General features: G+C 40.7%; 1 protein-coding gene across 10 annotated transcripts in view; it reads right to left on the bottom strand.

Moving 5' to 3' along the window:
• Positions 1-17,152, bottom strand: part of huwe1 (HECT, UBA and WWE domain containing E3 ubiquitin protein ligase 1) — a 39,640-nt gene that overhangs the window by 20,312 nt on the left and 2,176 nt on the right. For 4 of the 10 annotated variants that reach the window (XM_061058519.1, XM_061058528.1, XM_061058526.1 and 1 more), the window contains exons 2-40: positions 14,373-14,422; positions 14,120-14,189; positions 13,749-13,847; positions 13,025-13,231; positions 12,752-12,904; positions 12,594-12,656; positions 11,755-11,832; positions 11,611-11,658; positions 11,353-11,521; positions 11,165-11,265; positions 10,932-11,082; positions 10,702-10,829; positions 10,457-10,597; positions 10,227-10,332; positions 10,008-10,115; positions 9,824-9,925; positions 9,557-9,637; positions 9,225-9,331; positions 8,683-8,860; positions 8,504-8,595; positions 8,196-8,416; positions 8,005-8,062; positions 7,705-7,881; positions 7,251-7,496; positions 6,085-6,218; positions 5,889-6,001; positions 5,618-5,800; positions 5,297-5,513; positions 5,083-5,205; positions 4,720-4,957; positions 3,971-4,318; positions 3,586-3,642; positions 3,016-3,138; positions 2,818-2,913; positions 2,130-2,399; positions 1,753-1,905; positions 1,519-1,646; positions 1,329-1,410; positions 125-301 (exon numbers count right to left, since the gene is read on the bottom strand). In XM_061058519.1, the coding sequence (XP_060914502.1) occupies positions 125-301; positions 1,329-1,410; positions 1,519-1,646; positions 1,753-1,905; positions 2,130-2,399; positions 2,818-2,913; positions 3,016-3,138; positions 3,586-3,642; positions 3,971-4,318; positions 4,720-4,957; positions 5,083-5,205; positions 5,297-5,513; positions 5,618-5,800; positions 5,889-6,001; positions 6,085-6,218; positions 7,251-7,496; positions 7,705-7,881; positions 8,005-8,062; positions 8,196-8,416; positions 8,504-8,595; positions 8,683-8,860; positions 9,225-9,331; positions 9,557-9,637; positions 9,824-9,925; positions 10,008-10,115; positions 10,227-10,332; positions 10,457-10,597; positions 10,702-10,829; positions 10,932-11,082; positions 11,165-11,265; positions 11,353-11,521; positions 11,611-11,658; positions 11,755-11,832; positions 12,594-12,656; positions 12,752-12,904; positions 13,025-13,231; positions 13,749-13,847; positions 14,120-14,164 (5,301 nt within the window). In that variant the 5' untranslated portion in view covers positions 14,165-14,189; positions 14,373-14,422. The remainder of the gene's footprint in view (positions 1-124; positions 302-1,328; positions 1,411-1,518; positions 1,647-1,752; positions 1,906-2,129; positions 2,400-2,817; positions 2,914-3,015; positions 3,139-3,585; positions 3,643-3,970; positions 4,319-4,719; positions 4,958-5,082; positions 5,206-5,296; positions 5,514-5,617; positions 5,801-5,888; positions 6,002-6,084; positions 6,219-7,250; positions 7,497-7,704; positions 7,882-8,004; positions 8,063-8,195; positions 8,417-8,503; positions 8,596-8,682; positions 8,861-9,224; positions 9,332-9,556; positions 9,638-9,823; positions 9,926-10,007; positions 10,116-10,226; positions 10,333-10,456; positions 10,598-10,701; positions 10,830-10,931; positions 11,083-11,164; positions 11,266-11,352; positions 11,522-11,610; positions 11,659-11,754; positions 11,833-12,593; positions 12,657-12,751; positions 12,905-13,024; positions 13,232-13,748; positions 13,848-14,119; positions 14,190-14,372; positions 14,423-17,152) is intronic. The other 6 variants (XM_061058525.1, XM_061058520.1, XM_061058521.1 and 3 more) reach the window with 6 other exon arrangements.

The raw sequence follows: 17,152 nt of genomic DNA, 5'->3' as shown, positions 1-17,152 counted from the left end.
ATTAGTTTTAAGTCAAATGAAGCAATAAATTTGAATTCTACAACACACCATAACATTAAAGATTGAATGAAGTTTAGGGTTATTCTCTGGAAGAAGAGTAAGATGGTTCACTGTTCTTGTGTACCTGCACCATGGTGTTAAACTGCACAGTGTATCTCCTACGTCCAGCTGTGAAGCGGACACTGCTCTCCCCAGCCCTCCACGCTGAGTCAATGGTACTGTTGTTTGAGGCGCTGTAACTGCACCAACGACCTGAACGATCATCGAACCATCGCCAATTATTCCCGTTGGGCTGCAGATACTAAAAGTAGTAAAAATTCAATGATTAAAAAAATATCAATAAGGGATGTCAAAATAACACATAATACAGAATACAAAAACTAAAGCGCAATAAACTTGACAGGGTGATATTTATGCAACCATGTTTGATGGGATTGCATGTTTTAAGTACAAGTTTGCAAGTAGCAGAAATATTTATCTTTTATCTAGACACAGCTCAATCCAGGAACCAAATGTTAAATAGAGAAAGAAACAAGTTATGTGTGCCGACTAGAAGAATATACCAGGGTGACGCAGTTCTTGTGATGTTTGGGAGGTTTGTCTTTGTGGGGTTTTTTGTATTCTTCCTACTCTTATCTGTCAACGACTCAGTACTCACAGAAAATTCTAAAGTCTAAAAAAAGTCTATACCTGTGCATTTCAATTGGTGTACAAAATTAAGTAGGTTACTTGACTCTTTAAATAGTTACTGAAGCTGCCTCAACAATTCTAACCCACCACTTTAGTTACTGTTGTGAATAAAGAACCAAACTGCTTAAGATCCTCCTGCATCTCTATGTGAGATCCCAAAGCAACTTCAGTTGGATGCTATGTTTGGATCAGATCCCCATGGTTCAAGGCCACACGTGAATAGCGGAAACGCGACTTTTCTCAGCTTTATCTTGCGGTGTCTGTGTCATAGAGGTATCAGCTGGCAGTTACGTGTGACAACATTCAGAAATGTATCCTCAGTAACAGTGGTTTGGGAACAAATACTGTTATTGTTGGATGCAGGATTTCATATTAGATAGTTTTACTCAGATTTTTAAAAGCACTTTCTAAATAAAAAGGGAGTTCAGGTTTACCTAACTGCTTGTATTATTATTCATATTTGCAGTATATTGTGCTTGTATTTTTTGCATTTATTTTGGGTACATAAGGCCGGCCTAATTGTGTAAATACAGTGTAAACTTAGTCTTTGTTTTTTGTTTAATAAAGACAGCTACCACCTTAATTAGGGAATTTCCTGTGGGAAATACTAATCTTTAAATGTGGATGTGTTTTAATACCTTGTTCATTTGTTCCCTGCGCTTTGAGGAGACTGCCATCTTCTCATAGAAGTCAATGATCAACAGAACTGGTGTGATCCATCTGCAGAAAAAAAGTTTTAAATATTTATTTTTTTAAAATCAGCATTATAGATTTAAAAAAATGACAAATGCAAATGGGGACGCTTTTGTAAGACTATGTAAAACTCACTTAGGTGTTTGTATGTCTTTCTGCTCTTTAGCAGCCTGCAAACAGGGTTGCACAACTTCGAGCAGCTTAATGAGCAGTTCGAGAATCCCACTGTTTTGCACCACTCTAGCACCAAACAGCTTCAGTTCCTTGGAGAAGAAAAAAAATGGTGTGAAAAATGGACATGTGCAAGAATACATTTTCTGCAAAGTTATCCACTATTTATAAAACTTTTGATTGGTGTGTTTCTGGTACCTCAAAGAGCAAAGTAAGCAGTAGAATTCTTGTTGCCAGTTTGGAGGCCTGGGGCAGAGTGGCCATCTGTCGGGTCCACTCAGACACTGTCTTCGTGTCACTGGTAGTCAGGGGCTCAGCTGCCCTGATCAGCACGTCTGCTGCGTCCCACACCTACACGTAAAATGGACACAGTCAGACTCATACAATAATCCTGTGCTCCTTAATTTCTTTTTATGATTACAAGTTCACAGTTTTGAAAGGTTCTAATGTTCAAATTGAATTATTGACAAATTACAAAAATACAAAATAGCATACAAAGCTATATTTGCATTAAAGATATGTTAGGTGTGACAAGTGTCGGACTGCAAGCAAGCAACAAACTCATCTTCACTGACCTGGTGGACAACCTGTCCAAGGAGTTCATCCCTGTACTCCGCGCCACTCCTCTTAATGGCAGTCATCAGCAGGTCACAGAGTCTGTAGACTGTGTCAGGCAGCTCGTCCAGAAGGTGGAAGCAGCCAGGCAGCATGGAGTCAGTGAAGGTATGCAGTTCCTTAGGATCTAGCGGCTCAGCCTCCATGAAGCGCTCCAAGCAGCGGGCTTCCTCCTCCTCTGCCCGCTCCCTGGCTCTCCTGTCCTCTTCCTCGCGTCGGCGTGCAGCTTCCTGAAGCAGACATGCAAATAATTTTAAAAGCAGCACAGCTAAACACCTATTGTAAGTGGAGCCTTTTTATTATTATTTTTTTTTTAAATCACCCCTCGACAGTGTGTGCCAGTGATGATAATAACTAATCAGACCTATCTAGTGTTTTTGTACCAGGCTGTAAACATGTTAAATATGCTGTTGTGTGTATTTGACTACCGTTGTTCCTGGAGCCAACTGCAGGATTTTGCACTTCCGCATTAGCTTAATTTTTCAAGACCGGAGGTTGCTGCTTGATTATTACTCATTCTTTTTTTTCCTTTTACTTAGCAATATTTTGTTTTACTTGTTGAAGAACATTGAGTCTATGCTTGTCATATTAAATGTGATATATATATATATAAACTTGACTCCAAATTAGGCAGTAAGAATGACACACCTCAGGTGAGTCGGAGCGCTGCTCCATGCTGACCTCTTGCCCAAGTGACATGGCGATGGCCCTCATCATCTGATCCTCTTCAGACATAGTCATGTCCTATACAAAAAAGGGGATTTTTAGACTATGTCAGATGCCTTAAATTGACTAAAGATAGTTACAGAAAAGGAAATAAATAATTCTCTGTCTATGAATCCTTACCCTTACTGCTCCGCCAAGAAGTGGTGGAGGGTGTGTAAGTAGGTACTCAGTGGCCTGCTCCATGGTACTGGTGTTTAGTAGGGCCTCCATAGCATGCTCTCTTGAGAAGCCCATATCCATCAGCTTAAACAAAACATAAAAAGGTAAGTTATTTGTACAAAAGTTAACAGAGTTTTTGCGATAAACAAAGGGCAAATCAAATGAAAGAGGTAATGATGAGGAAGATGACAACTCAAAGATGTCATGAATGGTGAGGGAAAGTCAAAAAAGCTTTTTGACTACAAGAAGAAAATTAGACACTCTTGCTTATTTCTGTTCTGGTCTCTTTTTCCAATTAACAATGCATTGACCTCCCCAATCCCTCTTACAAAGACACAATCAAACCCTTTTCCTTCATAACAAAACCCTGATAATCTATGTAAAAAGGAAACAAAACCAATAACCTGGTTGAAATTCCTCTCCCCTGTCCTGTTTAATCAGTCCAAATTAGCCAACCTTTCACAATCCCTTTCGCTCTCATACTCTCAACTTTTCCTTAATTTCTTCCCTTTTCCCTGATGCCTCTTATACCTGCTGGAGATGCTGCTGGCGGACCTGTTCATGCCTCTCTCTCCCTCTGTCTCTTTCCTGTTATAAAACAAACGGTGGCCCAGCATTCAGTGCATGCAGAATATGGGGAAGGAACAATGACATATAGAACCTTTTTTTTGCTTTCTTAGATACCTAGATAAATAATCATACAGTTAGTTTTTGCTGTGAAAACTTATTACAGTTATAGCAAAAGTTAAAATACTTAAGAGGGCTGCTGGAATAAACTACAGCTTGCAAGCAGAAAGATAACCCTTAACCCACAAACAATTCAATAGAAAAATCCAGAAATTATTTTTGCTGAGAGTGAAAAAAGTGAACAACTTTATTGAAAGGGGCCACACTGTCTAACAGCTCTAGCACATACCTGTGTTAGCTGGGCCTGGTTAACCTGGGGCTCACGGCGGGGGGTCGAGTTGGTTGACTCTTCAGCTGTTCCACTTGCTGGACCTCCAGATGTTGTTCCAGTTGCTGTTGGTGCCTCTCCAGTTGTAGTTGATGCTCCAGGGGCAACACTAGGTGCCAAAGGACCGGTGGGGGGTGCTTCTTCTTCTGGACGCACTGTGCCCTCCCTCTCCTTAGCCAGGCGCTCCTGTATTACGGGTTCCCCTCTAAGGATGTGGCAGAGAATGGCTAGCATGGATTCAGCCATCCTACCTCCATACACCTTCAGAGGCTTCCTATTCCACAAGCTGCGGATGCAACTGAATGCAGCCTGGTTAAAAAAACAAGTTTGTTATAATACAGAACCGCCAACATGCATTTTTGACAAATGCCTATTGCCTTGTCAGAAAAAAATGCATAAACCTTAAAGCTTTGCAGCTCCATGCATTTTAACAGGTTCACAAGCAGTCCAAATGAACTTACTACCACTCTGTTGTTTATATACAGGACTTGTGGTATTTTAGAATGAAAGGTTCTCCCCAACCCTGTTATTCATAATATACAATTGTCTTTTTTAAAGAGAGCAGGACATTTTTTTATTGTGTCCCATCTTTTTCCCCACTGGAATGTATACCTGTAATTTGTTTCCCAAGTCTAAAAAACAAACCCAAAAGCTTTGTATAAAGGCGCTTTCTGACTCATTTAAATTCTATGAATGAGTCAGAAACTGACCTTTTGAGTGACTATGAGGAACCGTAGGGCGCTGAATTGAGGCATGGTGGGGGTGACTCCAGGCATTTTAGCTGGCAGTGAGTGGGGTGAGTCCAGCACAGTGCTTGGGTTCACCATCTTCTCCACCAGCATTAGCCAAGCATCCAGGAATTCCCCTGTACCATCTGGTAAATCTGTATGCTCCAGACCCTCAGACACAGGCACCTTCCCGCCCATTGACAGGGCCCAGTTAAATGTCCTGCACAAACACAACACAAGCAATAAATCACCTGTTTAACATGTTCATGAGAAACATATGGATGACGATTCAAGTTCAAATACGGTTCTTGCTCCTGATGTCTAACTGCCAAGTGTGGAACTCACTCAAATAAGGCATCATGCCCCCCAGAGCAGAAAAACTTTTGCAGCATGAGGTGGTATGGGTACTTCCTCTCATCAAACAGCATGGGAGACGTGAAGCCCACAGAGCAGATGAAGAAAGTCAGCCTGTCAGAAAAAAACCCCAATCCATATCACCTATGTTGAGCAATGCATATATTAACAATGGCATGTAATGGTAGAGATGGTAAGATCGTACCTGAACCGAGGGGTGGGTGTGTAAGGTGGGGGCTGCCAACTCAGACCCTTGGTTAGGAGCTTTGTGAGGGCAGAGGCAGTGGCCCGAGCAGCAGGCGTTGGAGTAGTGCCTGTGCTTGTGGCATGGTGTGAGCGGCGCTGGCGCACTGGAGAGCCAACACACAGCTTCACCAGCAGGCCAAAGAGCTCAGCCAGAGCCCTACCTAGTCTAGATGAAGCTAAAAAGAAATCCATAGTTATGCATTTCTCAATAAACTCATGGCAATTTGAGAAAATGTCCAAAATATGTTAAAACTAAAACGTTTTATGGGAATTAACTTACCAGAGAGAAGCGGTTTTATCTGTTTAATGCGGGTGGCCATTGCTGGGGTGAGTTTGGACTTTGCCTTAGGGTCAGTTGCGGTGGGTTCGTCTGTCTCCATGGGAGCCAAGGTGTCTCCATCTAGACCCATGCCTTCCAAAAGACCACCAGCAGATGAATCCACAGACACTGCCTCAGACTCTGCTGAATAAAGGAAGAAGAAATTGGATTCAGGGGAAGGTGGTCCAGGTGCATGGTGTATTTCAATAAGCAAATGTAAACATAATATTACCAGTTTTCTTGGAGCTAGAGGCTGCTGTTGCTGCAGTGCTGCTTGATGGCTTCTCCTCTTTGGGTACCAGTTTCTGCATATCTGCCTGGCCAAACTCACAACCTGAAGGCAGACTGTTGGGCACAGATCAGAGTAGTAAGAGGGTTAAAGCAGTCTACAGAGTTGGAATAATGAGAATAAGGTATAAGGGATTTACCTGTTAGGTGTGCAAAGAGACAGCAGCACAGTGCTCTCCCACACCAGTGAGCAATACAGCTGACTGAGCTTGTTGAGAACACTCAAACCCAACTGGGAGCCCCACTGGTTGACCGAGATAGCTCTGATCTCACTCTGTGAAGAAAATAATAGAAACATTGAGAGTTGCTCAAATATTCTGCGATGAGCATCACAAATCTGAGAAACCCCTCCACAACTAAAACAACAAACATCATTCTTGGTAATCTGCTGACCAAAACTCATGTAATTTGCAAATGTTTATATCACAAGTTTACAGTTCCATGTCTTTAATTTGCTATTGAACACTGATCAACTTTTCAATTATGTTTTTGATTGTTCTAAATTTAGAGGGTTACCTATGGCGTTATAGACAAAAGAAAGTTTGGTTTACTCAACAACACACTAGGGCTGTACTCAAAAAATCGATACGGCAATATATCGTCATGTGCTCCTTGCAAATACGTGTATCGATTTAGATGTTACAGAATCGATAGAATCGCTGTGATGACAGTTTTAAAGACAGTTGGCCTATGATGCAGTTCACAATAACACCATAGCTCTGGGATTCAAATATGTAAATGTATTTAGGATCTCTGAGTACCCAAATTGAAGTGTTTTAAGTTGTAGGATCCTCATGCCTCTGTTGTTATTCTCAACAATGAAGAACAGCTGTTGTAGTGAATTCTGTGTAGGACCTGGTCATTATCCAAAATCAATGTATATCGTGATATGTATCGTATCGTGGCTTCTGTATCGTATTGTTTGTGGGAAATACCCAGCCCTACAACACACATTGTTTAGGTCCAACTACTTAAATTATTTGGAATAAATTATTGTTCCTACATATGTATTTATAGAAAAAAGGAGTGTGTATCACCATTGTGAGATATGCATGTCTCTGGGACAACACATAGAAAACAGCTCCAGAGAGCTGCAGGAGGAATTACTGCATAGGAAACCTTTGACTATGAACATAACATAAAGTAATGCCCTGTATTCACTCCCTTAACTTCTTAACAATCACTGATATTCATCAAAATCATATCAGGCAAACATAGACCAACTTAGTGGACATTATATTTTGGTAATTGAAATACAATGAGAGGACATCAATTCTATCTTCAAAGAAACAACATCCATATTTACCTGTCCTACTCTGCAGGTGTGGACAAACATGAGGATGTAGGCATGTGCTGCAGTTAGAGCGTGTAGCAGTGGTGTGGCTCGGGCTGACAACGTGGCATCGGTGACGTGTCCTGCGTTAGCCAGCTCTCTTAAAAGCACAGACCCACCAGGCACCTCAATTGGTCGATGAAGTGGCTCCAGAGACGTCAGGATACTGTCCAGTTGGCACAGGCCCTCCTGGAGTACCTTAGGCTCATGGGAGAGAGTCTAAAGGAGAATGATTAAGAGGGACAAGCAATTTAATATTAGTTCAGAAAACGTATATTTCTTTAGCATTTTATTATTAAGTTGCTAAGTGTGAATTATTCATGAGCTAAATCAGGCAGTTTAACATTAAAACCACTATTGATGTAAACCTTTCTTAATAAATGAGAATAATACACTCACAAAAAATCTGATTTGTTTTTGTGCTCACCAGTATTGACTTGCAGACACCAGCCACAGCTTGGCAGGCAGCAGAAGTGGGAAAATCTATGGGCAAGTTGGGAAGGCCCAGAATAGAAACCAGAGGCAGCAGTCCTTTCTGGTTCACAAACTCTTGACAATGGTCATCTGTTGTGTTGTTGCTAAGTATAGATTCCACAAACTTCATCTAGAAAACATATGCATTGATAATAAACATCTGTACTGGAACAAAAGTAATCAGCACTTTTGAGCTTTAAGTGTTTCACAATATAGACAAATCACTTCTGAAACTGTCAAAATTATTACTCACCACATTCAGAATATAATCCATGAGAGGAATGGGTATCCGCTCCTCAGTGCCCACCACCCTGCAAAAACAAAAAAAATCATCAAATGACAAGTACAAGCTCAAATATTTGAATTCTTGTTGATGATTTGAAAAATAAAAGTCTATGATGACTTATTGTCCTATTCTATTGTGTTATAAACTCAGCGTCATACAGTTCAAGTGGAACTGACTGTCTGTTGCTCTCTGGTTCCCCCTGTTGCTGGCTGAAAGTGTGGAGGGCCTCTTCTTCTTCTTCATCCTCACTGGAAGCTTCTTCAGCAGCATGGCTGGAGCGTGCTGGTGGCACTGCCACAGTGCCGTCTGCTTTCTGGATGGATGGTTTCTGACAGATGTACTCAGGGGCTCGACCTAGGTTGCAGATCTCCTCCAGTAGCTATAATATAAATACAGCATTCATTATCCTGTCAATACATGAGGAGACGTTTGAAAGAGCAACTACATGAAAATCTAGGTAGACTACCTTGATAATGGCAGTAGTAGCATCGGTCTTCAAAGTGGGCTGGTGCCTCATGAGCTCATCCACAGCACTGCCTAGGTTGGAAGCAGTATCACCTTAAATCAAATATAGAATATGTCATTCACTTAAGAAGGTTCCACAAGGGAAGATCTTACTTACACTGCACATATAGTTAAACTCACCCAGTGGGTCAGAACTGCGACGCCGTCGCATGGCAGGCAGGTAGTCAGGAGACAAAAGCACTTTGAAGAGGCGTTCGAAGGGCTGGCACTGAACAAAGGAGTGCAGGCCTCTTGCATTCAAGCACAGGGCACTAAACACGTTGGGTAGGGAACCCAACACCTCACGGGTAGCAGGTACCTGGGAGCAAGAAAAAATGAAATATGTTGTATGTTGCTCCAACAGTAACAAAAAGAAAAAAGGAGAACAGTGCTGATGTACATTGATGGAGTGCAACTGTCTTTTTTCTAACTTAGCCCCAGCTAAAGAAATCTAGCCCATGTCTGGCAATAGATTGGCTCTTTGACCTTCAAATTAAAGTGATGCAGGCAGTAACAAAAGCTGAACAAATTGGACAACTTATACATACACTAAACAAAGGTGTGAACAGCAATTTATCTTGAGTCCAGTTGTGTTTGGACATTCATTTAAAAGCCAAGTTTAACAGTCACGGCACAAGTAAAGATAAAAAAAACAAAAAACAATAGCTATGCTGGAAACTCACATCTTTGATTAGAAGGGCATGCAGCATGACATCAGTGAGACCATTATCCTGTAAGGAGGAGAGCAGGGATGGCTCCTGGAACACGAACACTGTCACAACCTCTGTCGCTAAAAGCCCAAAAGGCAGAGACAAGGGCAGGAAGGGGAAAAAAAAAATCATAATCCAAGAAACAAACAACAAAACAATGACAAAATATTCAATACCACATTAAATCAATAAAATAAATAAAAATAAAGTTTATTGTGTTCAAAAACTATGACATCAAGTACGGTAAATTCAATTAGATCAGACAATTTGAAAGACTTTATCCTCAATGACTACTTTGGACTCACCTAAAAGAAACAGTGAAGGGCCATAGTATTCTGCATTACTAATGATGTGCTTGAGTGAGGTAGGCAAGGACCCGTCCATTACTATAAAGTGAAAAGGGTGCACATACACACATTAACATCAAACATTTCCATAAATACACATTAATTTTGAAGAAACTAATAATGACTATTTAGCATATATATTCTTATCGTGAGAACAAAATTTTAATATAATCCTGCATCCAGAGTTTGTTTTATAGAACAGCCAAGAGGATGCTAACGACTCACCATGGCGGATACCATCAGAAAAGGCAGGGTCCTGGATGGCTTTCTTCAAGAAATTTAGCATTGACTTTAACAGAGCTGCCCGTTGGGGGATACACTGCACACCTAGGGGGAGACATTGTCATTTCAATAATGGAGTAAAATCCTGACATAGTTTGTTCATCTGCTGTGTGTCTGCTGTACATACCAGCACGAGGTGCGTTAGGAGTGTTGCTCTGTCCTCGGTGCTCCGCCTCTGGTCTGGAGCCAGAAGATGTTGAGGGTCCAGGGCTGCTTTCCATGGCAACTTCTGACACTGTGGCAAGACATTAAATTGAAAATAAACCAGTCAGATAAAAACGCTTGACTTGTTGATATTACTTTGATTAGATTAATACTTTTTATTAGTCTATCCTAAGTGACTTACTCTCCATGTCTGTGTCCATGTCTTCTGACTCCACTGCTGCACTGGGCCTCTGAATCTTTGGCTTAATGACAAAAGGGCACTCTTTCCTCGACAGGTCCACCTCATGCTACAAATACAAAGTAATTGACAACAGAAAAAAGAGAAGAATGGCTTAGTCTAGAGCAAAAGTGTCTGACTCTGAGCTGAAGGCTACTTTGCCAAAAACAGAAAATATAAAGTGCATAACCAACCTCTAGCCTGCAGATGAAAATGGAAAGGCCGCTATGGGATTGAAAGGCAGCCATGTCAAGGTTGGTGATGAGGTCCACAACCCGCACTGCTCGTGTCACAAAGGTGATCTGGTCCTGCTCATCCCCCAGAAACTTAATCACCTATAAAATGAAAGGTATTAAAAGTAAAGACTTAAGTTTATTTTTATTTTTAAAGAAACATCATTGGTAATCCATCATTGTTTTTTAGCAGAGTTGGGATATACCTTCAGTAGGGCTTCCATCATGCCACAGGAGACTAGGGCTTCGCCTCCAGCATCGTAGCTGGCCAAGTGGTAGAGGAATGAGAAGAGTGCAGTGGCAAACTGGTGTGGGTATGGTTCCATCAGAGGATCTAGAAAATGTAATTTAAAAGTTGAAAAGAGGGAGAGGCTTTAATTTTCTTTTCTTTTTAGAATCCCACTTCAAGTTAGCAAATAAATGGACCCATTCTCACCAATCATTGCTTGAATACAGTTTCGGACCAACACAGGCAAAAAGCCATGGTAGGAGGCAGTGCCGGTGCAGTCGATGATGTTTGAAAGCTTGGGCGTCCTCTCCAGATGGACAATCGAAGTTAAAGTGCGCAGAGAGGCTGCCTTGATATCCTAAAAGAACAAAACATTTTGTTAACTAAGTAATAGTGCTTCTGCAGGATAGACATTTAGTGTTATGACACAACTTTCTTACCACAAGCTGTTTGTCTGTGATCTGTAACACATCCACCAGCTCCTCTATCAAGCCGTTGTACAGAATACTGTTGGCTGACTCTTGGAGTGCATTTGAATACACTGCAAAGAAAAAAAAAGTTAGACATAAAAAACAAACAAACAGAAAACGCTTTCACATTTTATCTTTGATAAAAAGCATCTACTAACCCAGTATAGAAATGGCATGTAGTCGGGCCTGCACAGCCTGCAACCTCTTCTTGTGGTTTGAGAAACCATGGGCCAGTCGAATATGTGTGAACAGCAGGGTTTGCTTGTCTTTAGGGATGTTGTACATCACTGTCAGCGACTCCATGATCTCAGATGGGCTCTCTGAAATCTGACAGTCAAAGAACAGCATGTGTATGCTGAAAACGGCCACATATCAATATTAAATATCTACCGTAAAATACAAAAGATCCACATTACCTTGTCAAGCTGCTCGATGTGAATATAGTGTAGTGTGTTACTACTTGTCTGGAGGGGAAAAACAGATGTCAAAAACAGCCATAGACACGGATATACAATGTATTCATACCAGAATGATTGCATAAAATAAATGTTTGACTGTACCTTCCTCTCCACTTTGACCTCAGGACCTGGCTCTGCATAAAACTCAAAGTGCAGTGTGGTGGCACTAGGAGGGTACTTCTGCTCCAAAGAAGGCAGCATGGTAGGGACAGATAATTCAAAAATTATATACTATTTATATAAATATACTGTATATGGGTTTTATCTAATAATTATTTGAGGGGCTTTTTTTGCCTTATTTGGAGAGACAGGACAGTTGATAGAGTCGGAAATCGGGGAGACAGAGTGGGAAATGAAATGCCGGAAAGTAGCTGCAGGTCAGATTTGAAACCGGACCGCTTGCTTCGAGGACTAGACTAGTGTAGTGACCACTCGGCCACTGGTTGCTTCTGTTTATATTTATAAACTTTACAAATAATACTGTCAAATGAGACATCAATTACACAGGTATGACAGGTTTGGAGGATAAATGGTTTTTGCTCTTATTATGTTGTTGCTCTTGTCTGTTTAGTTTGTTGTGTATTCTAAGTCCATATGGGCTTGGTTCCCTTTTAAGCATCAAAATCCTGCTACTAGAGGACACCAGTAGCCTAGTGGTTAGTGCTTGCGCCTCATGTACAGAGGCTATAGTCCTTCAAGCTGGCAACCCCAGTTTGAATCCAACCTGTGGCTCCTTTCCTCTTTGCCATTCTGCACTCTCTCTGTCCCAGATTTCTGACTCTATCCACTGTCCTATCTCTAAATAAAAAACATAAAAAGCTCAAAGTAAACAGTTTAAATATACTGCTATAACTTCTACTACAATAAACATAAAACTAATAGTCCCACAGCTTTTGGTAGCTAGTAAAGAGTCATTGAACATCATTCAGTAAAATTCTTACCCCCATAGGTAGATCCCTGCAGCACTCAGCCAAACCAAAGCCATTCTCCTTTCCTCCCCAGCTCTACAGAAGAGAACAAAACAACTTAACAATAAAGCTCTTTCACTTGAGGGACAGTTGGAATGATGGCAATAGAACAACAATAGTATTCACTAGACCTCAGCTAGGTGTTGCAGACGGGCCAGTAGAGGTGTCCTTTTGTCAGATCCCAGTCTTGTGATGTAGTTGGAACGTTTACTGAACACATAGAGCAGGTTCAGCACAGACAGGACCACTTGCATGTCACATGAGGCTAACAAGGTGGTTAAGTGCTGTAAAGAGGGTGATAGATAAAAGAGAAGTTAGTTAGCTGCTTCACACATTCCTTTGTGACATACATACAGTCCGGTATATAAGAGTAATGATCGAGAGTGCCCCATGTTCAAGCATACCTCTATGGAGCTGTAGAGGTGCCTGGAGAAGCTATACTCAATGAGCAGGGCTGTGAAGTTGAGCACTGCGAGAAGCAGAGCTTTGAGCTGTCCGTTGTCTGGACGGTCACACACCAGCAGCCATGACATGTTCTCCACTGTCTGGCCTGCATCGCACAAAATGCCATCAAAGCGATCCAACAGATCCACCCAGTGGTAAAGCTCACACTGTTGAAGACATACAATCGAATTTTCAGTCAATCAAGTAGAGGCTAATCACCCAAACTTCTCTATTCTTGTCAAATACATAGAGAAATGCTTTGTATATATGAGAACAGTGACATGGATGATAGCAAGTAGCTATCAAGTTTGTGGCATATATACCTTTAAGTTAAACTGATGTAAATTACCACAGACTCTCAATATGTTTGTATTAAGGGGGTATTAATATTGACTTTCATATCAGTTCTTTTTGGTTTTCAGGTGGAGCTGGGGCAGAATATGAAAATTCAGAATGCTCTAAATAAAGAAAATTGCAATAAATTAGAAAGTAATTAAAGCATCCAAGTGGGCAAGCAGTTGAAGAGTCAATCCACAACAAGACTGTTAAATGGCAGAAAATGTATCACTGTCTCAGGCCTCATTGCAAACTAAGACTAGAAACAGAATCTAAACGTATCAAATAATAGCTGAGCAGTGGCATTAGAATGGAGATCAATTAACATGGTCTTATTTCAAAGCTTACCTTGCCAATATTCCAGGTCTTGATGTGCTGGAGTTCAACCAGCAGTTGCTCATCACTGCATGCCTTGAGCTTCTCTATAAGTATCCTGCAGTCTGCAGGCTATAGGTACAGAAATAAAACAAAATGGTTAGTGAAGGGAGAGCTAACAGACCACCTATGCTTCTTTCTTTATCACAGTATTATATGATGAGATGTTTAAATTTCCTCTGTTAATGCAGAGTAGAGGGAACCCCACAGACCCACAGTATTTCTCTCATGTGTATTAGCAGGGTCAAGCTGTATAAATTAATTCACTTAACTGAGATGTGTCAATATGACTAAGTTACTAATAGGCTAAAAATGATCAAAGACAAAGTATTAAGAATACTCACAGCTTCCGTAGGTGTTTTCTTTAACTTGCTTCTGTCGACCTTCATTGTCGATAATCTCTAGTAGTTACTCCTGTTGAGAAATTTCTATTACCATCAGGATAGAAGTCAATGTGCAATCCAGTTTGCTATTATACAGAACTACTTAGATTTATAGGAAGATATTGCACTATAAACATCTGAATATTATAGAACCAAAAACAATGGATATAGTATTGAAAATGCTTGACTAGTACACATCTTATTATATACTTACACAAAATTACTTGGCAATACCCACTTAGCAGCATTTTCCAGTCATTTTACCTGCAAAATTAAGGTAAAAATCAAATAAGAAACATTGCTACACATACCAAAATACAGACAGAATTTGCACAGGTGTACCCTTAAGCATTAGATACAACATTGTCATGAAAGAAGCAGAAGACATTAAGTAAAGCTAAAAACCAGTTGGAGAGAATACAAAGAGCATCGTCAGAATATATTTAATGAAAGACCTACAAGATGGACTGTAAGTGCAAATAAAAGAAATACAATAACTTCTTAAATATTAAAAGAGCACATGACTAATGAGCAACAGCATTTATTATAGGTAATTTCCTTAACGGTATATTCCATCTGACAAATGACTATTCACAGTGAACTGTGATAAGGATGTAATGAAATTGACTTTTTGTTTAGGTTGAGGGCTGACCATCACAAAGCTGACCAAGGCAGAGCATTAGCTACTGGCTAACTAGCAACATACGACACAAAGTTAATTGAATCAGGCTGGGCCCTTTTTGATGGCCAAAATAATTTGTCCAAGGATCCTCATAGTTGGAATTCAAACGGTGTCTCCGTAAAAACAAATCGCTACCTCCCTGTATGCGTGCCAATCAATAACTCAAGTTTCTTGACCCTGACAGGTAGAGTTATAGTTACCTAGCTCACAAGCTAACGTCAACCCTGCTAACAGCATAACGTTATTTACCGAATATTCCCACCACTGTGCACTTTTTTTGAAAGCTAATTTTTCCACAGAAGACAACGTTTTGCTTTTTCATAGGCTTATGGACAATACAATACAAGTTGGGAAGTCCAACGTACAAGACGAGTATGTCAGTAACGTTTGCTACGGAGTTGATGTTAGCTCCATGAGCAGCTAGCAGGAAGCTACCGGTAACGTTAGCAGGTGGTCTTCAAAGCAGCTGAATATCACATCATAAAAGTAAGCCAAGTCAAAAACAAGTACATGGTGTACTCAACGACCAACAGCGAAACTATAGCTAACCCAAAACCAACTAAATGTAGATATGTGTGGCAGTGATGTAAATCCAGATTTCACAGATTCACCATGCTGTCCTGACCGGACTCTTCACTAATTTAGGTCGGTGCTGTTCAGGCCGCAATAGAAGCCCGCAATCCACACTCAAGCGTCAAGACTATCTTTCGGTAAAAACGAAACCATAAACACCAAGTCGACGCCCAGAGACGGTAAAATGGTGGGTGACAAATACCTGATTTCAGGCAGCGGTACTTTATGAAGGCTCTTACCCTGGCTCCCCGGATAAGACAGTCGTAGCACGCGTTAGCTCGTAGGCTAGCCGCCGTTAGTTGAGTAGAAAGCAGAAACGCTTAATAACTCGCTGAATCATTGTCGGACGAGTCTAACGTGACACTGCGAGTTTTGTTTCTGTTTTCGTTCGGGCAAAATTACGACTGGCTACCGGCACTGTATTCAAGTACGCTCATCCGTCCGCTGCTTTATTTTTCACAGTATCCGCGCCTGTTTCCACAGCACATCAGTACTAGCTGCTGGCACAGTCATGATGACTCTGGGTAGTGTGCAAAAAGTGAATAACGTTACGACAGGCAGTGAGTAGCCACAGTGTATCAATGCAGAGCATGTTGAATAAAGGGCAAGTGGCCCTCTGTGGAATAAATCTCCTCATTTAATGCGGTACTGGTCATTTATGATCATCACAAGTCTCCAATTGACAACAACCACAGCAAATGGCTATTAATATCATAAACATAAATACACAATCCTTGAAGTTAGTTTAATCAATATACATCATGTGCTAGCTGTCAATCTTACAAAAAAGTCATTTTTATTTGCATAACAAGAATTAAACATCCACTGATTGTGAACAGTGGCAGTTAATGCATTAACAGATTCTGTATTTCATGTTAGCCACACTCACATTGTATAGCCATAATCAACATTGCTCAGCTCATAATACAGCTGAATCAAGCACTATAGTAATTCTTCCAAAGCCTGCTTGATAATTTAAAAAATAGAAATCAAGATCAGACTGGACACTCAAAAATTGAGACCTTTTGGGTAGGCTGCACATTTTAAGAACGTTTATTTGGGGAACCACATCACTCATATTGCCTCCTAAACTGAAATATAGAATATATGTGATTTGTGTTATGCAATCACAATTTAACAACATTATGAGGGTGTCACACGTTAATATCTGGTAACTTGTTACCATGATTACTGCTGTATATTCCATTAAAACTGAGACAACTTCAAGAACAGTGCCTTGCCATCCCTTGGTATGTTGAAAGTGAAAGAATTTCAAGCTATTGCTCTTTTACAGCGTGTCCTAACAGCATGCAAGCATTGGATATAACGTTGCATCGCACAGCATCGGCGGTTAGCTGTCCACACTGCATCTGTGAAATGTTTACTTCTCTGCTCTGTGAATTTTAGGTTCCCCTTGTAAACAGTGCGACATCTAATGCATTTATTTTGAAGGTGGATAAACACAAGTGTTGTGCTTTGTATGACTGACAAGCCTTTGACTGCAATGAATAAAGTTTTTGCCTTAGTGTCAAAGCACAACATTTATGGACATTATTAATGCACCACCATCTCAACTTTGCAAAGCAAGCTCTGCTGAGTGAGGAAAACAGAGAAAATCAAGTAAATTCTTTTTTTTGTGGGCTGTTAGTAAATGATGGAATTAAGCTGATTTGGTCACTTATGCTTACTCACATCGCATGCTGTTAAGACACTCTGTTACACTGTGTCAGGAAGCGAGC

Source organism: Labrus mixtus, chromosome 15 (assembly GCF_963584025.1).
Source record: "Labrus mixtus chromosome 15, fLabMix1.1, whole genome shotgun sequence".
Taxonomy (NCBI): domain Eukaryota; kingdom Metazoa; phylum Chordata; class Actinopteri; order Labriformes; family Labridae; genus Labrus; species Labrus mixtus.
This window is presented reverse-complemented; position numbering and strand designations above follow the sequence as displayed.